Source organism: Prunus dulcis, chromosome 1 (assembly GCF_902201215.1).
Source record: "Prunus dulcis chromosome 1, ALMONDv2, whole genome shotgun sequence".
NCBI classification, from domain to species: Eukaryota; Viridiplantae; Streptophyta; class Magnoliopsida; order Rosales; family Rosaceae; genus Prunus; species Prunus dulcis.
In genome coordinates, this window is record NC_047650.1 from 36,377,479 (window position 1) to 36,399,755 (window position 22,277).

At 37.4% G+C, this 22,277-nt stretch overlaps 1 protein-coding gene and 1 pseudogene across 2 annotated transcripts; one reads left to right on the plus strand and one right to left on the minus strand.

Annotated features, from left to right (window-relative positions):
* Window positions 1-6: 6 nt before the first annotated feature.
* Window positions 7-1,815, minus strand: LOC117615816 (BURP domain protein RD22-like). Of its 2 annotated transcripts, XM_034344972.1 has the most exons (4): window positions 1,694-1,815; window positions 1,402-1,516; window positions 1,166-1,232; window positions 7-1,099 (listed from the first exon to the last, which is right to left on the minus strand). In XM_034344972.1, the coding sequence occupies exons 1-4, from the start codon at window positions 1,730-1,732 to the stop codon at window positions 121-123; spliced, it is 1,200 nt and encodes a 399-aa protein (XP_034200863.1). In that variant the 5' UTR covers window positions 1,733-1,815; the 3' UTR covers window positions 7-120. The 2 variants fall into 2 exon arrangements, with proteins under 2 accessions (XP_034200863.1, XP_034200862.1); XM_034344971.1 differs by having other exon boundaries at window positions 7-1,232.
* Window positions 1,816-15,044: 13,229 nt separating this feature from the next.
* On the plus strand, window positions 15,045-17,689 carry LOC117619245 (annotated as a pseudogene).
* Window positions 17,690-22,277: the final 4,588 nt, after the last annotated feature.

Genomic DNA, 22,277 nt, shown 5'->3' on the forward strand with positions numbered 1-22,277 from the left:
TTCATCTCATCATATATCTTACACCACATGATGAAGAGGCAGAAATAAGTAGGGAGATAATTATGCAGGCCTAGGGTGCAACCCGACCAAGCTTATTATACGTTCAGTGCTAAGTGATGATCATGCAGATTTGTGTTTTGGAACCCAGGCAATAGCATCAGTGGAAATGAAATGGCAGATGGGAGTGGTTCCGGGCTTAACGTTGAGGATTTGGAAGGACATATGCTCTGGGTCCCATTCTGATGTGTCTAGATGGCAGATGGTTACTGCTTTAACCTTCATCCCATCATCGGCTTTCAGGGAGAGAACATAAGCTTCTGTTTGTTTTATTGCATGGCAGAAAAACACAGCATAGGGATAGTTCTCCTTATGACACACAACGACTTTGTCACCTGCCAACTTCTTCAGTCCCGGCATTGTCGTATAGTTGTGCATGGACATGGTGGCTCCTCTTTCCAATACCTCCGTCGAGATTGCTTCAACGTTTCTTGTTCCAAGCTTCGAAGTGCTAAAATCAACCATTGATTCTAAAGATGTGGCGCAATATTTTTCCTCTCCCTTAAGGCCTGGAGCTTCACACTCTTCGATTGTTTGCTTAATTGTTTTGGCTTCCACAGATGTTGGCTTCACTGAAAAATGGTTGAAAATTTCTGGTAGTTTGTTAGAGGAGAAGGGGATCGATTGAGCACTTTCACGTGGCAGGAAAGTAGCCGTGTTTGAATTTCTAGGGAATTGGAACTGCATTGTTGCGCCAGGGCGCATGTCCTTCTCGAAGAAGAAAATAGCCAAGTCTCTATAATGGAGTAGTTGACTGTCAGGTTTGCCCTCGTCAGATGCAGGAGGACGTCCTCCATAATTTTTTCGTTGGTAACCTGAATTTCTCAATGGGATATTTTCAGGTTTGCCCTCGTCAGATGCAGGAGGAGGTTTTCTATAATTTCTTAGACTGTAATGTTTTTTGTTCGATGGGAAAATTTCAGGTTTGCCCTCGTCAGATGCAGGAGGAGGTTTTCTATAATTTGTTAGACTGTAATTTCGTTTGCTCTTTCCATCCCCAACAGATGGAGGAGGACGTTTTCCATAATTGCTTAGACTGTAACTTCGTTTGCTCTTTCCATCCCCAACAGATGAAGGAGGACGTTTTCCATAATTGCTTAGACTGTAACTTCGTTTGTTCTTTCCATCCCCAACAGCATTCACGATATTTGTGCTCTTTTCTTCATTTGTGGAGTCTGCAAATTATATATCAACGTCATAATGGAAAATAAGTGATCAGCCGATTTGTGAATATGTGTCACTCATGTAATGACAGTAGTTAACTGATAAATATGTGGTCGAACATATTTTAGTAAAATGGCAGGCAGAAGAGATATCTAAGATTCTAAAGAGCTCAACACAAACCAGGGTGCAGAAGTTCACTGATAGATCTTGGCATCTGTGTGTTTGGCAGGACGGAGTTCCAGTAAAGTTGAGGTGCTGGTTGAGCAGCATGGTTTGCCAGTGCAACCACTGCTAGCTGCAACATTAATTCGAACTCTAATTAAAATCAAATCTCACAAAGTGTAATTAATTAGTGGACGACACTTAAGTACGTACTAAATAAAATCAAAGAGAATTATAGGAACACAAAACTTTCGTTTATATAGAGTACAATGAGAGAGAATGGAAAAGTTAATCAAATTGCAGAGCTTACACTGAGAATAGCAAAGATGAGTGGGAGATGAAACCCCATTAGGACTGAAATTAACTTGGCAACAGATGTAGCTAGTGGATATGAAGCAAGAAATTAAAGAAAGTCGGAGCTGGCTCTTATGGTAACAGTAGCAACTGGCTTCACCATTTTATAGACGAATGATGAGGGGTACCCAGAAGTAATTGTGAATATACGATTGTGGCTTGTGGGGACTTGATGGTCCATAAAATATGTGGTAAATAATAATGGACCACTTAAATTTGAGAGGGGGTGGAGAGCCCACTAGGAGCAATAATTTTAGGTCCCCATATCATCTAAGACTTGAAAACAAAAAAAATATGTCCATATATAATTAAAGGGTACAATTTCTGCTTTATTAATTTTACTTTATTTTCCGCGGTTCAGAAGATTCCCAGAAAACAAAAGATCTTATAAATCCAACTAACCATGTTTCAACCATAGTCAATGACTTGGAGCACAAAAAATCTACTTCACACTTTGTAAGAGGGCATGCAAGTGTATGGAGGATGGAGCAATAATATTTATTTTATAATATATATGATAATAGATTGATTTTTTTTTATAATCTATATATATTGTTAATGCTAAAAAATAGTTCAACATTTTTGGGTTCAACTTAGTGCTATCTTGGCCTTTGGCTCCTTTTGGGCTTCGGTAGAGCAATTAATTTGCAAGATGGAGAATGCTTGGTAATTCCTTGGCCTAAAGGCTCTCCAATGCTGAAATTAGAATAAGGACGAAGTGTATAATAATATGGACAAAGTAATGGCTGAATTGCCGAAAGACCAAGTTCCCCCATTTTTGGGACTTGTGCCCACTTTTATAAGTCTTGAGGTGTGTGCATGTTGTGTTAAACTTCGATGTGGGACTGTTGATATTACATGTGGGGGCTCCATGTGTCTTAGCAGGTAACTTCCTGGTAAGGGGTCTTGTGTTGCGCTCGGCAGTAAAGGGTGTCGAACACTCCCCTACCGATGGCGCTTTTCAATCCACGTGTGACCTCTGTATTGGTCGATCTAATTGGGTATAAAACCTCACAGCTGGATTGGTCCATAAGATACATAGTTAATCATAATGAACTTAAGTGGTTAAATTTGAGATAATATCGATGGTTATCTTTCCTTGGGAATGAGTGGATGTTTATTACAACAAATAGTATGAGAGCAATAATTGCCCTGGGACACTTGAGTTTTAGGTGCATCATTCAGGATTGAAGATTTACACAATTGGTTTTCAATCGAGAGGGGATGGAGAGCCCGCTAGGAACAATAATTTTAGGACCACAAGTCATGAAAACAAAAAAAATATGTCCCTATATATTTAGAGGGTACAATTATTGGCATGTGCAATCCTACAATGCATCCTCTAGATATTTTCCCTTTCTAATTTATGCATGATTAATTTTACTTGATTTTCAGAAAATTCCCAAAAAAGAAAAGATCTTATAAATCCCGCTAACCATGTTATAGCTCTAGTCAATGAATTGGAGCACACAAAATCTACTTCACACTTTGTAAGAGGGCATGCAAGTGCATGGAGGATGGAGCAATAATCTTTATTTTATAATATATATGATAATAGATTGATTTTTATTTTATTTTATAATATATATTAAAATGGGAAAGCCTCCTGGACTACACATATTGGTCTTGTGGTGTTGGTGTGGCTAAGGTGACAAGTATTGCGCAGCCTCCCCTTCCTTGTTAGATTACGAAAGCTTGCAGACGTCAATTTGGTGTAGGTGGTGTGGCTAAGGTGATAAGTCTACAATCATGCTCCCTAATTTAAAGAGTCATAAATACTTTAATTATTTTTTAATTTAATATAATTGGTTCATTTGTATGCAGAGCCGGTCCTGGGTTTTCTAAGGCCCAGGGCAAATTTTCTCAAGTGTGCCCCTTTATACAAATTAAACAAAAATAAAAAATAAAAAATATCAACTAATTAATTTTATTAAAATTATAAGAATTTACAAAAGATAAGGAAGAACACTTTGGGGCCTCATTAAAACCTTGTTTAGGGAAAACCCAATGGGATAAGACCCCAAACGAAGGAAAAAGAGTACCCCGGATTGTAAACATTGCATCAAAAAATGAAAACTACATATTTGAGTCTACATGCTTCCTCCCGAATCTCCATAAGCATTTCTTCATTTGATCAATCTTCTTTTCATCCTCCACAATTAATTGAAGCAAAGAATCATCACATGTATCTTTAAAACAAAAAAAAAAAATACCTTCAAAGAAAGGCACTGGTCTAACTGGTGGATGATTTATTTTCCAACTCTGTTGGAGAAGAGGAGAATCACCAGAAAAAAAAAATTGCTTGCGTTGCTTTGCTTGTGTTATGAACTGAGAAGGTTGAACTGAGAAAGTCGAAGGGTTTTTCCTTCTTTTTGTGGCTAATAAGAGTCTGTTTTGATTCCCCATATTTGTTGATTTGTTTTATATTATATTTTATAATTAATTAATAATGAACTTCCTTAGTCAATACGTTTCTTTTAGAGATTGAGTATAAAGACTGATTGGATTGATTGCCTTCCCTTTTCACTGACAGGTACAGGTAGCAACTCCTTTTGTTTTAATTTTTTTTTAATACAAATATATACATAAGCTTAAAAAAAAAAATTTGGGCCCCCCTCAGCTGTGGGCCCCGGGCTGTAGCCCTGGTGGCCTTGGCCCAAGGCCGGCTCTGTTTGTATGCAAAATAATATAAAAATAAAATTTTGATTTAATTAAAAGTTCAAAATATGCATAAAACAAAGCAACTTTAAATTATAGGGAGTCACTAAGAGTCATTTCTCTCTCATAAGATTTAGGAGCTCCTAGAGGTCTCCCTATTTTAGTTGATGGATAGGGAGCATGGTTGGAGTTGTACTTTTCCAATTTCTCCCTAAAATTTGTCTAAGGAGATGATTTAGGAAGCTCATTGTGGATGCTATTTAACCAGTTAAAGAAACCCAAAAATCTTCATTACGACATAACATATGTTGTCCATGTCACTCATGTTTTACCAGAGTTAGAGCATTCACAATTGGCTCCCTAAACCACATCCTTAGACAAATTTTAGGGAGGAAATTGAAGAAATACAACTCCAATCATGCTCCTTATCCACCTCCTAAAATAAGGAGACCTCTAGGAGCTCATAAATCTGAGGAGAGAGAAATGACTCATAGTGGCTCCCTATAATTTAATGTTTCTTTGTTTTATGCATAGTTAAACTTTTAATTAATGCTAACTATTTTATCATATTTTCATTTATTTATAGAGATTAACCAAAATCAAATTGAATTAAAAAATAACTATAGTATTTATGACTCCCTAAACTAGCGAGTATTATTGGAGTTCAAATTTTATAAAGAGCTTCTATAATAACTTTTTTCTATTTTCAGCTAAATTTTAACTGAAAAATAGGAAGCATGATTGTAAATGCTCTTATAAGCCTTCACTATATTTTTGTTGTTGGTTTGCCTCCCACCAGTACTTCAAAACAACAAGAAGAACAAATATTCATTAATTAATATTTTTTTTTTAAAGGGGGCTAGTCTAATATAAGCCCTTACAATTTCTATTTCCTAGACATCAATCTATTAATTTCGAAATCTATGTATAAAACCCAAATTCAAACTAAAAATGCTATAAAAGGTCATAGTACTCCTACATAATTACATTTTGGATTATGGGGTGGAACCTCAACTTCTTTCAGAAGGGTGACTTAAAGCAAAAATGATGGAAACTTCCATTTTCCACTAAAATTAAGGACACACTTATGATGAATCTGAGCACCGTAGATAAATTAATTTTAGTAGAAATTGGTAGATACAAGAAGTTTGTAAAGTAGAACACTTTGTTGAGGTTTGACATTAAAGTTTCAACTTTTTACATTTCACAGAGATATAGGTAAATTGATCTAGTCTTTTGAGAAGAAGTATAGTCTTTGCGAGAGTAGAGAAATAGGTTTTGTAAACTCATCACATGAGTAATCTTTATTAGTGAGTGGTGGAGAGACTGGAAGAAAAAATGATAAAAACTTTCAATCTCCAACAATTTCTACGTGTTACCAAATTAGTGTTGGCATTTTCTAGATACAGCATAAACTCTAGTATATGTTAGCATAGGTTTTAAACTTGCTTTGAGAGAGCCTAGGGGCGGAATTGACATTGGCAGGATTGATGCAGCTCAGCAATCTCCAAAACACAGACTTGTGGCTTGACCCGCCATTTGCGTAAAGACCCGTATTTTAAAATATATATAAATATATATTGGTTATATTTATATGTGTAATTATCTTGGTACGTATATGTAAATATTGTTGTTATACTTTTATATTAATTATTATGAATCCTATTTTAATAATACTTATATATTTCTATGTTTATGATAATATTTAGTTATATCAATATACTGTGGCAAGGTCTCATGTCCCTACTTGCTCATCCCTCACCTTGTTTAATTTTTCAGATGAATTAGTGGGCAAGACAAGGACTAAACCAGTTGAGGTTGAATTAGATAAGAATGATAGAGCTTTATTTATTTTTTGTAAAGTTGTACGATTTTGGAGTTATTTTTATAAAAGAAGTTTATTTTAAACCCTTGTTTCGGCTTTCTTTTTATTTTATTTTACTTTTTATTTTCTCACACACCGGGCGCGGGGTTTCCACCAACCCCCGAGTCCGGGGCGTGACAATTTGATTTAGGGGTAAGTGATGTCATTATCATGCATGTATATTAGGGAATTGTTTTAAACAACGATTTAATCACATGTTACTGTTTTTAAAAGTGAATTGAAGTTTATTTAGGAGTGTTTTCTTTTTAGGCAATTTTGGTCCAAATCAATTTGATTCTCCTAATACTTTCATGTTTTAACATCCCCTTAATTTTCTAACATGGAAATCATGTTTCAATCATATCACAATATCAAGGAGTCAAGTACCCTTAATAGTTGACTAGGCGTATAAGAATTCATTTGATATTGATATTGATCAAAATCTTGCTTTCTTAAATATCTCATTTCCTATTGTGATCAATCTCTAGAATAGGAAAGATACTTTTGTGATTTTCTGTCAAGCCTTGGAAATTGGAATTTGGTTTTCAACGTGTTTTCTTTCTTGTAAAGAAAAATTCTATAGAATAAGACCTTCATTTTCTTTGTTTAGAGAGCTTTAACGATTATATTTTCAATTCATAAACTTTGGAAAGCTGAGTTTTTATTTGAGATAAATCATCAAGTGTTCCATAACTTGGTGATTTATCAAACACTTTTATCATTCATATTGTATTCATTTGCATGTTCAGTGACTCATACGGTTGAGGGCACCAAGACCGTTGTGGTAGTTTTTCTCCGATGAGCTTGAATGATCGTGACTAGTTTCGGATTCAATACAAGGAGAGTTGGAAGAACTCTAGGAGCTTGAAGAAATCGTGACCAGTATTGCGTTCAACATAAGGAGTGTCGAAAGATCATTTCATGACAGAAGTTGAGTTAAAAGAAGTCAATAAACATTATTTAGAATGTGTCTAGGATAAGTGTGTGAGTACTTCTTGTAATCCTCGTTCTTTAATGGATTTGTTTTGGACTAAAAAGCCCGTGAATGTTCCTCAGAGATGAGGTTTTACCACATAAAATAATTTTCTATGTGTTCCTTTATTTTACGTTCTGTATATTCAAGAATTGATATCACTTATCAATCCTTTGGGCATGTTTTTATTCATTTATTACACTTAAACTCTGTAAACGTACTATTTACCTCATTTAAATAAGTATGGATATATAATCTAAATAAGTTTTTAGAGTTAAGTACCACATGTGACTCATTTTAATTATGTAACACCCCGACCCTAATTTGTTTACTCAATTAAATTATTAAATTAATTTAAATATGAATTTACAAATATACCCTTTGGGTAAGGGTATTTTAGTCATTTTCTGATTCAGAAAGATTTTGGAGAATTAAGTAGCAGCATTACATAGAGCTCGTCGATACGAGTTCGTAGACATGTGGCACGCCCAATTCCGAGTTGTAACGAAGGAGGAAAAGTCTGAAAACAAAAAGGATGTAAGGGTAATTTTAAAATTTTGTACTGTAGCAAACAGTGCGATGCTACAGTACCGGGCAGTTTTAAATTCCCTTTTTTCTTTTTATTTTTCTTCTTCTTCCTTCTCTCCCTGCGCGCAGAAACAGCCCCCCTTGTTATTGTTCACCGCGGTGGTTTTTGGGCCACCAACGTCGCATCCGGCCACCGCTTGGGGTGGCATCAGTCCCAAAAGAACCGAGCCATCTCCCTCTTCCCATCCCGACCAATCTCAGCCGCTGGAACCACCTGTGATCGCCGAAAAATGCAAAAATCCTACCGGTTTTAACTTAAAATTTAAGGAGCTCGTTCGAACGCCTCCGATCACCATTTTCCTCCATCTAGGTATGCTTTCTCATCTTTTTAATGTGCTCTATCTGCCTGTCGGGTAGGATTCGATCGATTCCTAGAGTAGGTAATTCGATTTACGAATTTAAATTCGGCCGATTTTGGGATTGCGATTCCGGCCACGTTCGGTCTGTTTTTGGGGTAGGTCCAAGAACAAAAGTGGCTCCAAATATGGTGTTATACATAGGGTAGGAGTTTGGAGCCATGATTTTGAGATTTTCCGGCGATGTGTAATCGCTTTGGGCACCCAAGCGCTGCCGGCACGTGCGGTGGCACGTGGGCTCTGTAGAAAAAGGGCACTATATCCCGATGTAATCTCCTAGTTCTCACAAGTGCGTAGGTGTACTCGGATGTCAATTTGGATACCGTTTGAGTCTCGAACGGATATCTCCTATTGCGCGTTATCTGGGTTTGATAGGTTGAGACCATTGGATGGTCTCGAATTTAATATATGTTAATCTTGGTATTTCTAGAATCGTGTAGGAATTCACGGATCGTAAGTCGGAGCCCCGAATGTTCCGGTTTAATAATTTAATATTTATATTAACAGTCAGATCGTGCGATCGTGAGCGATCTGACCGTCCGATCTGGACTAAACTTCCAGGACGAGTGTCCTATACCTTGTTGAACCCATAGGAACCTTCGGATTAGAATTTGGAGGTCGTGGGCCAGTTTGACCAAATGTGGGTAGTTTGACCCTTGGTTGACCTTGAGTCTTCCGAGGTAGTTTTACCTTCCTAGAAGGATTAAAATGACCCTAATGACAGGTCTTGAGCGTTGTTGAGCCATGTTGACTGGGCTGAGATTTTAGAGTGTTTATTATTATCGTAGGAAACTCTTGGTCCTTATTTTTAAATGAATAGCATGGCTTTGTGATGGAATTGTTAGGCATATGAATTTAATGATTTATTGAAAACCATTTGTTTATAATAATTAATAGTTAAGCTAGCATTTTTGGTAAAGTATTGGTGATGTGTGGAGTACTTGGGATGATGTTGAGGTTTATACAATGTTAGAGTAACTTATATATTTAAATATAGGTATAAATGTATGAAAAAGAGTCTAGAATGTCAGTTTGAAGTGCTATACGCACTATCCTAGGTACCTCCCCGGATTTTGGTTACACTATAAGTACCACCATGTATTTGTTAGGTCCCACGTGATATAGGTTATTCGACATGCGGACAGACCCCATAAGTGGTGTTGGCAGTACCGGCGTATGGGGAGATGATGTGACAATATGTTGAGGTCGCACGTGGCGTAGGTTATCCGGGGTGTTGACAGACCTTATACGTGGCGTTGGTGTACCAGCGTATGGGGGATTATATGATAATATGGTGAGGTCGCACGTGGCGTTGGTTGTACCGGCATATGGGAAGATTATGTGATAGTATGTTGAGGTCGCACGTGGCGTAGGTTATCCGGCATGTTGACAGACCCCATACGTGGCATTGGTTGTATCGGCGTATGAGGAGATATTGTGATAGTATGTTGAGGTCGCACGTGGCGTAGGTTATCCGGCGTGTTGACAGACCCCATACGTGGTGTTGGTAGTACCAGCGTATGAGGAGATTATGTGAATAACAGAGAGATGAATAAAGGTATTGTATGTGTTTGAAATCGGGTTTTAGTAGGAAGAACTACGTGTGGCTTGATCCCTCAGTGAGGGTACGTAGACTGCCTAAGGTTATTAGGTGCAGCAGTGGACATAGATGTGATTGTGTGAGGAGGTTAAAACCTCGTATATTGGGATTGGAAAAGTTAGATGATGCAGGTTGTATTTAGTATTCATAATTGAATTTATTGTTTGCCTTGTTTAAGGTATGAATAGAGTTGATAGCGTGCTTGGTAGTTTGTTGAGAATTATTGGAAGGCCGAAGACCGTTTATGTGAATTGCATGAAATTATCTTGTGCATGCTGCCAGTTGGGAATACAAATTGTGTTTTATGCATGTTGAAATTTTGGGAAATGTCCAATTTGTAGGGGAGACTCTGCCAAAATTTCGGTAGAAAGTCTCGCGCCCTTATTCTTTTTTGGGAAAAAGGATATAGTTTTAGAAGTGGGCCCGACATCAAGGTTATGTCGGGAATTCCACAGGATTTGTCTCGGGTTTCGGGAAATTCGGGGCGGGTCCTGTCAAATTAGCAGTTGTTCGTGTAGTGGTGGTGTTGCAAGCAGTGAGGTTTTTCTGTGTTCTCTTATGATGAGTTCAATCTTTGATATTTTCTTTGTAATATAAGGATCTGTTTGATAACCATTTCAATTTTTGTTTTAGTTTTCATTTTTTGTGTTAGAGTATAGAATTTTTAGGTTTTAGTTATCTTATGAGTAAAACATGCATTAAATCAGAATATTTAGTTTATTGCCATATTTATTTTAAAGGGTAAAATGGGTAATAAAAATGAGAGATAAAAGTTAGTGGGTAGAGATAAAAAAAAATTGCAAAAACCATAGTTAAACATAATAAAAGTCAAACTTTTTGAGATTGGATCTAAGGACCCCTTCAAAAAACAACTATCATAAAGCAAACTAACTAGAAATTTTGTTTGACTTGATACATTTTGATTGGAAGAAAATGACTTTTTGTTCTTATTTACCACTTCATCTACAAGTCACTTGCAATGAGATCTTATCTTATTGACATGAAAATCTTGTCGATTTTGAGAGAGAGAGAGAGAGAGAGAGAGGGGTTGGGGAAGGGGGATGAGTTTCAAACAACCTAGATTTGAAGTTGGGTGTTAAGGTTGGTCGGAGATCAAGGGAGGGAGGGTTGTGATGGTGGTAGAGTTCGGATCTAGGGCAGGATGTTGCGACGAGTTCGATGTTCTTTATCATTGAATCTGCAGCAATAAAAGAATATAAACTAAAAAATTTAATTTAAAAAAAACAAAAAACGAAAGCAACAGAGAGATTAAGCTAAAGAGTATATGAAGATAGTTGTGGGAGCAAAACTTAAGGCCCACATAACAAGCCACTTCCCTTGAACCCTAAATTTATGGAGTGGAGTGAATCAAATAACATGATATCCACTACCATTGAGCATGGAGATAAATAAGGATATGGGACTTGGAGTCCAAGGGTTCAATGGCTATAAAAGGCTAACTAATCCCCCAACATAGGGGGAGGGAGTTACAATTGATTCTATTGCGGTATTCATGAACGAACACTGACTTGAGCGTCAGTGTTTTCTTGCAGGTACCCCCCTCCTCAGTCAATGGTGATAATTGAAGATGGTGTTCGGCTTCTCAACATGGAAATAAAAAATTACTTGTTGGAGGATCTGAAATTTCATGCTCCAACAATTGGCGCCGTCTGTGGGAACCGTACAAAAAGTCATAATGAGAAGCTATAGATACACTCTTGCCTTAGGAGCTACAATGGGGGCATGAATTAAATCCCCCAACAGAGAATTTCTATACTCTCTTTTATCATTTCACGACTATAAATTTCTATCACAGTGCATCTTCTTGCCATAAACACAATATGAATTGGACTATACCAATCACGCATGGCTCCAAAATCTCACAAAAGAATTTTCGTGAAAAGAGCCTTCAAATTTTCAGAGGTTAGTATCCAATTTTTATTGGGATGTATGCAACCGTTTGTGACAAAACGGTTGAATTAGGGGCACGAATGGGGGGCATGAATTTTTGCCCCAAATAGAGAAGAATTTCTACCCCATGCTTTTGGTAGTTTCGTGACCTAGCAGCATCCAGTACGTAGTCATGTTATGTAGTTGAAGAAGTCATAACACTGAATTATGAATTTGGAATTGGGCAAAAAACCAATTTCTATGGGGGCACGAGCCGAACTGCAAACAGATAAGTTTTCTATTGTCACTTTCAGGATCCACGAATTATAGCATGGAACATGCTTACGTCTTTTATCAATGCATATATTCATTCTTTCTAAAGTTTATCATAGCCTATATATCTTGTGATGTAGATGAGAATGGGTTGAATTTACAAAGGAACTTTTCTGTAAAAAATTCTCGAGTTTCAAAGAGATAATTGGTATTCAAATTTTAACTAGAACATATGCAGTCATATTCTACTTGTGCAAAAGCCATAACTTCGTGCAATGAATCTCTGAATTGGAGGCAGGTGTTAAATCCTACAAAGCCAAGGCTCGCACATGATTGAACGACACCAGAAAAATCTTGTAGGGGCTGAGAATGGAGTAGAGGCATATATGCTGAAATGTTCTGAGAAGGCAAATACAAAAGTTACAGCTTTCATTTGAAAGTAACAAATGTCAATCAAAGTATTGGTGATGCCCCTCTATTCAAGAATTCCTGGAAGACATGATACTTGATCAATGAGAGCCAAGAGAACCACGTGTGATGTCTACACTGTACAGAAAGGCAGATTTACCAAGGCCAGCGAAGGTGATTGGTGCAATGCCCCTTGGGCCCAAACATTGCTGCCATCGGAATTCAGCGGGTGCGCGTCTCGGACACGATAACTATGAGGACCACGCTAATCTGCATATGTTGTCAGGTCCAACCTTTTCCTTTGCAGCGAATTGCATGATTTGCAACAAGCAAATAGCGAAGCTATTAGCATTTGAGTGATAAAGAATGATGATATCAATCCTGGTCCTATGACTCATGAGCTTGTGGTATGTCTAGTGCGATTTTACAAACAGCTAATTTTTTATTGTTGGTGAAGCCATGGCCTCAAGGACGTATGATCAGAAGCTTTTAAATTGATTATATATACATCTGACACATGCCAAGGTATTTTACTTATTCCTCTTGCATTTGGGAGATGAGAACAGTTGCATGTATGGCTCTATAAAATGCCTGAATTTGAATGTAGTCATATGCTGCTCAATATCTAGATACTACTAAGCCTGCATATTCTGATTTTTGTTGACGAAATTAACATTGTTATCGTATGGTTAGAATTTGGCAGCTTGTTAACCTCTTGACTACATTTGCGTGGTGGAGGCAGCTACTGCACCACTCAAGATAAGCCATAAGCCTATTTCTATATGGTGGCAATTTATTAAGCCCAACTAACGACAAAATCAACATAAACAGAGGATAAACAAGAGCCACAATGTGTAGTTAGTAAACACATGCATTCTAAACCAATGGGGGGCATGCCAATACTCAACTCATGCTTGTGACTGAAAGTCAAATTCAAGTGGTTGAAGACCACGATTGTGAAAGAAATTCAAGCTCATGTGGCTGAATGCCATAGTCGTGACTGAAAGTTAAATACATAGTTGAAGACTATACGGCCGAAGCCCAAACTCGAACTCGTGATCGAAGATCATATTCGTGGTCGAAGACCATACTCATGGCTAAAGGCCGAATTCGTGATCAAAGATAATATTCATGGTTGAAAACCATATTCGTGAAACTCCACATGCTTGTGATCGAAGATCATATAAGTCAAGTCACCACATAAAATTCTACACATAGTGAATTCCCACAAAGAATATTTTCTCTCTCTACACCCGAGACACGTGTCCAGAGAGAGAAAAGGGGGCAGACGTGGGAGCAAAAATTAAGGCCCACATAACAAGCCACTTCCCATGAACCCTAAATTTATGAAGTGGAGTGAATCAAATAACATGATATCCACTACCAATGAGCATGGAGATAAATAAGGATATGGGACTTGGAGTCCAAGGGTTCAATGGCTACAAAAGGCTAACTAATCCCCCAGCATAGGGGGAGGGAGTTACAATTGATTCTATTGCGGTATTCATGAACGAACATTGACTTGAGCGTCGGAGTATTTTCTTGCAGGTACCCCCCTCCTCACTCAATGGTGATAATCGAAGATGATGTTCGGCTTCTCAACATGGAAATAAAAAATTACTTGTTGGAGGATCTGAAATTTCATGCTCCAACAATAGTGTTATATGCTGGGTGGAAGATCAATGAGAAGATGGCTAAGATGGTTGTTGGGTTGTATATTGAACTTGGGATGGTGGTCCTATGACTCCAAAGCCAGTGAGCTCCTAAAAGGCCTGATGCTAGATGGAGGCGGGCATGTAAATATAAGTCACATCACCCTCTATTTGTTGGTCGATGTGAGATGTTACAATCCACCCCCCTCAAGGGCCCGACATCCTTGTCGACACACTCACACCACATGGCAGTGTGGCTCTGATACCAAATTGTCACATCCCAGGATCGGCTCCGCCGTAGCACAATATTAGCCGCTTTGGGCCCCCCTCTCTGCCCTCACAGTTTTGTTTTTGGGAACTCACGAGCAACTTCCTAGTGAGTCACCTATCCCGGGATTGCTCTAGCCCCAACTCGCTTAACTTCGGAGTTCCCATGACTCCGAAGCCAGTGAGCTCCCAAAAGCCCAGTACTAGATGGAGGCGAGCATGTACATATAAGACAAATCACCTCCTCTTCGTTGATCGATGTGAGATGTTACACTTGAGATAAATATATACATCACGAACTTAAACCTCATGAAAAATGGCGTAAAAATCTGGTCTGTTTTCACCTTAGGTCTACGTATAATATGCACAGATTTTTTCCCCCAAAAATAAAACAAACAAACTTTTTCGAAATTTGTAAATTTTGATTGAAAGAATATGAATTTCTGTTCTTCACTACTTGATGTACAAGTCCCTTGCAATAAGATGTTATCGATATGAAAATCTTTTTGAGAGAGAGAGAGAGAGAGAGAGAGAGAGAGAGAGAGAGAGAGAGAGAGAGAGAGAGAGGAATAGGGACTAATCCCTGTGCAGTTGGATTGTATGATTGCAATGTGTGGATCTTCTCAACCCATCTATTGTATGAGTTCGCATTTTGTGATGAATGTTTTCTAATTTTTTGTCGGAGCATCTTGAAATGTCAATTATGATTGAAACATTTGTTGATTATGGTGTCTAGAATCATCACCATCCTCGTCACTTACAATCAGAACAACACATAATGGGGAGGAAGAAAGTGGAAGAAAGCAGCAATGAAGCTTCTTTTGACATAGAAAACCAAGCAACTTCCATGGAAAATCAGTTAACAAACTTGCGTGCCCTGTCCCCTGCCTGCTGTATCTACAGGGTGCCTGAGCGACTACAGAACGTAAAACAAAAGGCCTACACACCACAAGTAGTCTCAATAGGCCCACTTCACCATGGCAGCAAAAACTTAGAAGCCATGGAAGATCACAAACTCAGGTACCTAAAATGTTTTCTTGATCGGACTAAAGTAGTAGGATTGAAGGATTATTTAGAGAAAATAAAGGAGAGATCTCCGTCATTATTATGAAGACACTAAGAAGTTTAACTTTGCTGCTTTTGTGAATATCATTCTAGTTGATGCCGCCTTTGTCATTGAGCTATTGTTGAGGAATAAATCCGAAGAAAAATTTCAGGAAGAAAAATTGCAGGATGATAATGCTTGGATATTTAAAAAACCATGGGTGCTACAAAATATATTGCCTGACATGCTTATGCTCGAAAATCAGCTGCCATTTTTCATTCTCGAGGATCTTTACAATCTCACAGGTGCTCAGACTGGGGAGCCGTCAATAATTGAACTCGCTTACAGGTTCTTCCAACAGACACTGCGTTTATAAAACTTGGAGAACTCACCAGCCTTCCGTAAGTCTTTTATGCCTCCTGATCCTAAAAAACCTTTACATTTTGTTGATTTTATTAGAACTTTACATCTGCCAAAAGAAAAAGAAAGAGGGCTCCGAAGTACACCCAGCATGACAAAACTACACCAGGCCGGAGTTAAGTTTAACGTGGGATCAAGCAAGAACTTATTCGATATACAGTTCAAGAAAAACACCTTGGAAATTCCAAAAATTGAAATACATGATTACACAGAGCTTACACATAGAAATCTCATTGCCTTTGAACAATGCCATTGCGTGGATAAATACATAAGCGATTATGTTTTCATCCTGGATAAATTTGTAAACACCCCAAAGGATGTAGAGATGCTTGTTGAGAATAGAATTGTTGTAAACACGCTAGGTGACAACAATAAGGTTTCCATTATGATTAACAAGCTTTGCAGTAAAGTTGCTCCGAACCACGAAAACTACTATTTTGGTGATCTTGCTGGCAAACTAAACGAGTACTGCAAGAAGACCACGAACAGATGGAAGGCAAATTTGAGACAAAAGTATTTCAACACACCTTGGGCAGCTATTTCTCTCTTTGCAGCTGTTATTCTTCTGAAACTCACTGTCATACAAACAGTGTGCTCTATTATCTCTGTTATTGATCAAGTATTAGCAGTAAGTCTCTCTGTAGCCATTTTCTCCCTATCTTGTTTTTTGTTTTGTTTTCAAGTATGTAAAAGAGTGGATCTGGGCTAGATTCGTGTTGATGTGTGTTGTAGAAGAAGTTTGTAACCCTGTTGCTAATAAGAGCTGTACTATTATTATTATTATTTCCCTTATTCCCTCTAAAGTGAAATTTAGTGAGAAACCCAAAAGAAACAAGCAGCTTTCAAAAACACCCAAAGTATTTTCAAAATGGCACAAAAGCCCCTTATCTTAAATATCTAAGACATGCAAGTCCTAGGTCTCTCTCCTCTACAAAAGACGAAAACAACATTTGAAGTCCTTGTCCTTTTTCCAGTAGCAGTGCAGTAACAGTAGCAGCAACACAGTAACAGTGTCCTTGTCCTTATTTCTTTGGTGAATATTTAAATATTTTACCAATTTTTTTTTTAAAAAAGAAGAGTGATGGCTTGTGCCTATGAAAATTACTTAGAAGTATGCTCCACAGAGCCAAAATAAATAAACTAGGGAAGTGGAGGTTCTTCTGTTTGTATATAAATGAGCGATTCAAACTCTCAGTGCGAAGGGAGTTACCCCTGATACATTTGTTAAAAATTATATATTTGGTCTTACATCAAACAAATATATTTATTAGGATCTCTCCTGCTTCTTTAATCTCAAATATTTATTAGGAAAATTTTCTCTCTCTAACTTTTTGCTGGAAGACGTAATCTCTCCTGCTTCTTTAATCTCAAATATTTATTAGGATCTAATAGATAAAGAATCTCACCAAAAACTAACTACCCAAACTACAATCACATTCGCACGCCTCTCTCTCTCTCTCTCTCTCTCTCTCTCTCTCTCAAATATTTATTAAGGTCTAATAAGGACTCTTTTCAGTTTATCCTTCTTCATGCACAGCATAGACGCAACCATGAATTCATCTTCAGTATAGTTCTTTTATGTCAAAGCAATTTCTCATATCTGAATACAATATTGCCTCATCAAAATGTTGGAGCGCACACAAGATATTTCCTCCAACTCTCAGTGCATATCTTTGGTATGTTACCTTCATCTGAGATTTTTTTATCTTTGTTGTAGCTCTTCCCGTAGACAATTAGGATTGCATAATTTTTTTTAATATTTATAAATACGATGTTATATGAAAGTTTATACAATGTTAGGATTGCTGAATTATTGGGCCATTAAGAATTCTTATGTTAAAAAATAATTCTAGTGCCATTAATGATTGTCTTTTAACATAAGAATTAATTTTTAAAATCAGTATGAAAGTTTATTCAATTATATTTCATCTTGCATTAATATTTTGATGCAGAGATAATCATATTCTTCATTTTCATATATATCTTATTAACATATGTACAATATTTTTCTAAGTTGCATCGTTAAGAATGATAAATATGTTCAACATGTAGAGGAGATAATTTAAGTGGAGAATGGTGAAACAAGTACTCCAAAAAAGAAAGTGACACAATTAAAAGCACCATATACAGGGATGGTATTTGACACAATGGAAGAAGCAAGAAACTATTATGAAGAGTATGGCCGACAAGAGGGATTCTGGATTAGAACTCGATCTTCCTCCAAGACAAGAAGGCGTTTAGATGAGGTAACGAGTAGACAATTTGTTTGTGCACATGAAGGAAAATATGTGCCCAAAAATACATCACAGAAGGCTTCAGAAGAGAATGATGAGAGAGACATAAGTGAGATTGAGAATATGAAGAGAACGGGTAAAAATTGTTCTACGGTGAAATGTGGATGCACAGCAAGTATGAGAATTAAGCTTGATAGATGGTCAAACAAATGGAAAGTTTCAAGTTTCCAAGACTCTCACAATCACAAGCCAGTTATACCGGAAAGAAGAATGAAAATGAAGTCAAATAGGGTTATGCCGAAAGCAGCTAAAATTTTGACTGAAACATTTCATGAAGAAAATTTGCCAATTGCAAAAGTTCCTTCAATCCTTGGTGGCCCGCATATTGGTTTTAACAATAGAGATTGTTATAACCACTTGAGAAATGTCCGGCATAGACAACTGGATGGAGGTGATGCAGAGCCAGTCCTTACTTACTTTAGGAAGAAGCAAGCTAAGAATCCTTAATTTTTTTTTTATGCCATTCAATGTGATGAAAACGGAAGGGCAGCTAATTTCTTTTGGGTGGATGCTCGATCATGCATGGCGTACCACTTTTTGGAGATGTAGTCACATTTGACACAACCTATAGGACAAACAAGTATGATATGCCATTTGCACCATTCACAGGAGTAAACCACCATTTGCAATCAATACAATTTGGATGTGCACTTTTACAAGATTTGTTTGAGACATGGCTTGAAGCAATGGGAGGACGTCATCTAGTTTCCATTATTACTGACCAAGACTTGGCAACGAAAGGAGCAATTGCCAAGATTTTTCGTAACACTCACCATCAGTTATGCCTCTAGCATATTAAGAAGAAGTTTGTAGAAAAATTGTCACATGTGTACTTCAAGAAGTCCAAATTCAAAATTCAGATGAAGAAATGTATTCTGTCAACATACAAGATAGAGGAATTTGAAGAAAAGTGGAAGGAATTGATGAAAGAATGTGAATTGGCTAATGATGACTGGTTGAATAGTTTATATGATATACGTTCTTCTTGGGTTCCTATTTATAATCGTGACATATTGTAACATCCCACATCGACCGACGGAGAGGGGGTGATGCGCTTTATATGTACATGCCTGGCCTTATCTTGCACAAGGCCTTTGAGAGCTCACTGGCTTCGGAGTCATGGGAACTCCGAAGTTAAGCGAGTTGGGGCTAGAGCAATCCTAAGATGGGTGACCCACTAGGAAGTTGCTCGTGAGTTCCCAGAAACAAAACGGTGAGGGCAGAGAGGAGAGGCCCAAAACGGACAATATCGTGCTACGGCAGAGCCGATCCCGGGATGTGACAATTTGGTATTAGGGCCGCTCTGCGTTGTAGTGCGAGTGTGTTGAAGAGGACGTCGAGCCACTAACGGGGGTGGAGTGTAACATCCCACATCGACCAACGGAGATTGGGTGACATGCCTTATACGTACATGCCCGCCTTCATCTAGCATGAGGCCTTTTGGGAGCTCACTGGCTTCAGAGTCATGGAAACTCTAAAGTTAAGCGAGTTGGGCTAGAGCAATCCTAATTTATGCTCATATTTCAGTGCGGACATCTGTCCCTATTTCAAATGCAAGAACTCAGACTTCTTCGCATTCTTGTAAGATTGCGGGTAGAACTCATCGAAGAATACCCTCTGAAACTCTTCCCAAGTAAGGGCAAAGGGTTAGCATACCATTTGCGGACTGTCTTCCACCGGTGATAAGCACGATATTGTCACATCCTGGGATCGGCTCCGCCGTAGCACGATATTGTCAGCTTTAGGCCTCCGCCCTCACGGTTTTGTTTCTAGGAACTCATGAGCAACTTCCAAGTGGGTCAGCCATCTTGGGATTGCTCTAGCCCAAACTCGCTTAACTTTGGAGTTCCCATGACTCCGAACCCAGTGAGCTCCCAAAAGGCCTCGTGCTAGATAGAGACGGACATGTACATATAAGGCACATCACCCCCTTTCCGTTGGTCGATGTGGGATGTTACACTTAGTTGGCACAGGTATATGCCGGCAACTTTTTACCTAATTAGATTTCTCCCAATGCAATTTCGTCAACAGAGATGAGTTTCGTCGGGAGAGGTCTAATCCGGCAAATATTGCCGGTATAGACTTGTGCCGACGAAATTTTGTCCAAAGAAGTTGCTTTGGTTTATTTTATTTTATTTTTATCTTTAAATTTTAAAAATATAAAATATGTTCCTTTACTTTTGTTTTTTTGGCCAACTTCTTTAATTTAATACATGTAATTAAGTAATACCTTAGCCGTTTTTAATTACTTTAATTAGTAATTATGTTTTAATTATTATTTCTTTAGTGAATATTTAAATATTTTACTGATTTAAAATTTAGATGTATTGAACTCATAATTCATTAGATACTTTTTATGAATGTCAACTAAGTATCATAAGTAAATTGCTCCCGGTTGTTCAATGTCCACTACCACTATTTATGTAATAAGTTTAAAAAAGATTATGATAAACCTATAAAAAAATTTAAACTAAAAATAGAAATTTTTTTACGAACGGGATCGAGAATCATCTTTCGAGGAATGGTCCACAGAGTCAAAAGAAATAAACTAGGGAAGTGGAGGTTCTTCTGTTTGTATATAAATAAGCGATTCAAACTCTCAGTGCGAAGGGAGTTACCCCTGATACATTTGTTAAAAATTATATATTTGGTCTTACATCAAACAAATAATTTGAATATCACCACCACTCACACAAACGAACTATAAGAAAACAATAGGCACAACATTGGTTCAATCGATCTCTAAAATACTTTAACATTAAGTTAAGTAACAGAGACAACAGAGCAGGCAGACAGCATGATAGTGAGTATGAGAAGAACAACAGCTGCAATGACATCCATATGTAGTGAAACCTGGTTTTCACTGTTCATGTTATGCTTAACCTGGCTTTACCTTTCTAAGGCTTGGCATGTTGTATTAATTAAGAAAAATTAGGTATTAAACATAATTAACTTTACTAATTAGTATGTGAGATATTGGGTATTTTGGTTTTGGTTTTAATACCTAGGAAAAAATTGCTATTTTAGATTAGGCCAAAGAGAGGCCCAGATTCGTTGGGCCAACTTAAAAATAAAAACTGATAATACAATTCTACCCTTCTTCTTAAAAAGCCTAGCCCATCTGTAAACCTACAAATTAAATGACGCTTTTACCCCTGAATGTTTAAACAACGCGAAAGTTCTCTTTCGTTTTCGTTCGTTTTCTTTTTTTGTTTTCGGAGCTGTGGTTGTGGATCTGCCGTTGGAGCTCAATTTTCTAGTAGGCTTTCCTTTTATTTTCTTCGTTTTTCTGTTTTCTTTTGTCTGCTACATTTTCGTTCGATTTGCATGCTGAATGACTGTCAGTTTTGGGTATTTCGAGCTCAGTTTTGTGGCTCAATTTTGTGGCGCGATCTTGTGGCATTCAATGCTAAATCCTATCTTCTTCGTTTCGTGATCAGATTTGATTTTAAGGTGCTGTTTGGTTGTGGAGATTTTTGGCAGTCCTAAGTTTTGAGGTATGAGTACTTTAGAACTTGTTTTCGTTTATATCGACTTGTATGTTTTTAAATTTAGTTTTAGTACTTTTAACATGGTTTGCTTTTGGTTTCTATTCGATTTGTTTTGCCTCCTCTGTTATAAACTGCATCTGTTTGTTGGAGTGTTGGCAGAAACTGCATTGCAGTTTCTGGTTTCGTAAAGGTAATGTTACAACTGCTCATGGAGTTAAATGTGTTTTGATATTAGTTTTAGTACTTTGAACATAGCTTTCTTTTGGTTTCAATTCAAATTTAAGGGTATGTTATCTCATAAAGTGCACTGTTGTTTCTGTTATTTCAGTTTTTTACTAGAAACTCCAGTGCAGTTTCTTGTTTCATAATTCGATTTCAGACTAATATTTGAAAGTCTATTGGAATGTTACAACTGCTCATGTACATTATTTACTGATTTGAATTGTTTTATGTTTTTGTTTGTTGTTTTGTTTGCATTTTCAAGGCTAATGGAGGTGCGTGTCATTGCCAAGTGCACATATAAGTCGGAAACCATCATTTTTTCAGTTTCATCAGAGTCATCCATGGTTGATATTTTGAAGACTTTGTGTCTGTGGTTTAGGGGTTTGCAGTTGGGTTGTTTCACATTACGGTATTCGGTGCCCAGTTATCCGAGTTGTTTTCTAGAAATGGATAGCGATTTGGACTTGATGAGGAGATTTTTGTTGATATCAAATGAGAAGACTGTTGATATTTTAGTGAAGGATTCATGCGGGAGCAGT

Excerpts from the sequence above, each read along its gene's own strand:
- LOC117615816 (XM_034344971.1), bottom strand. The coding sequence starts at position 1,732 with ATGGGGTTTCATCTCCCACTCATCTTTGCTATTCTCAGT. Across the intron at positions 1,517-1,693 it reads TCATCTTTGCTATTCTCAGT|CTAGCAGTGGTTGCACTGGC; the intron begins GTAAGCTCTGCA and ends TTAATGTTGCAG. Across the intron at positions 1,233-1,401 it reads CAGTGAACTTCTGCACCCTG|ACTCCACAAATGAAGAAAAG; the intron begins GTTTGTGTTGAG and ends TATAATTTGCAG.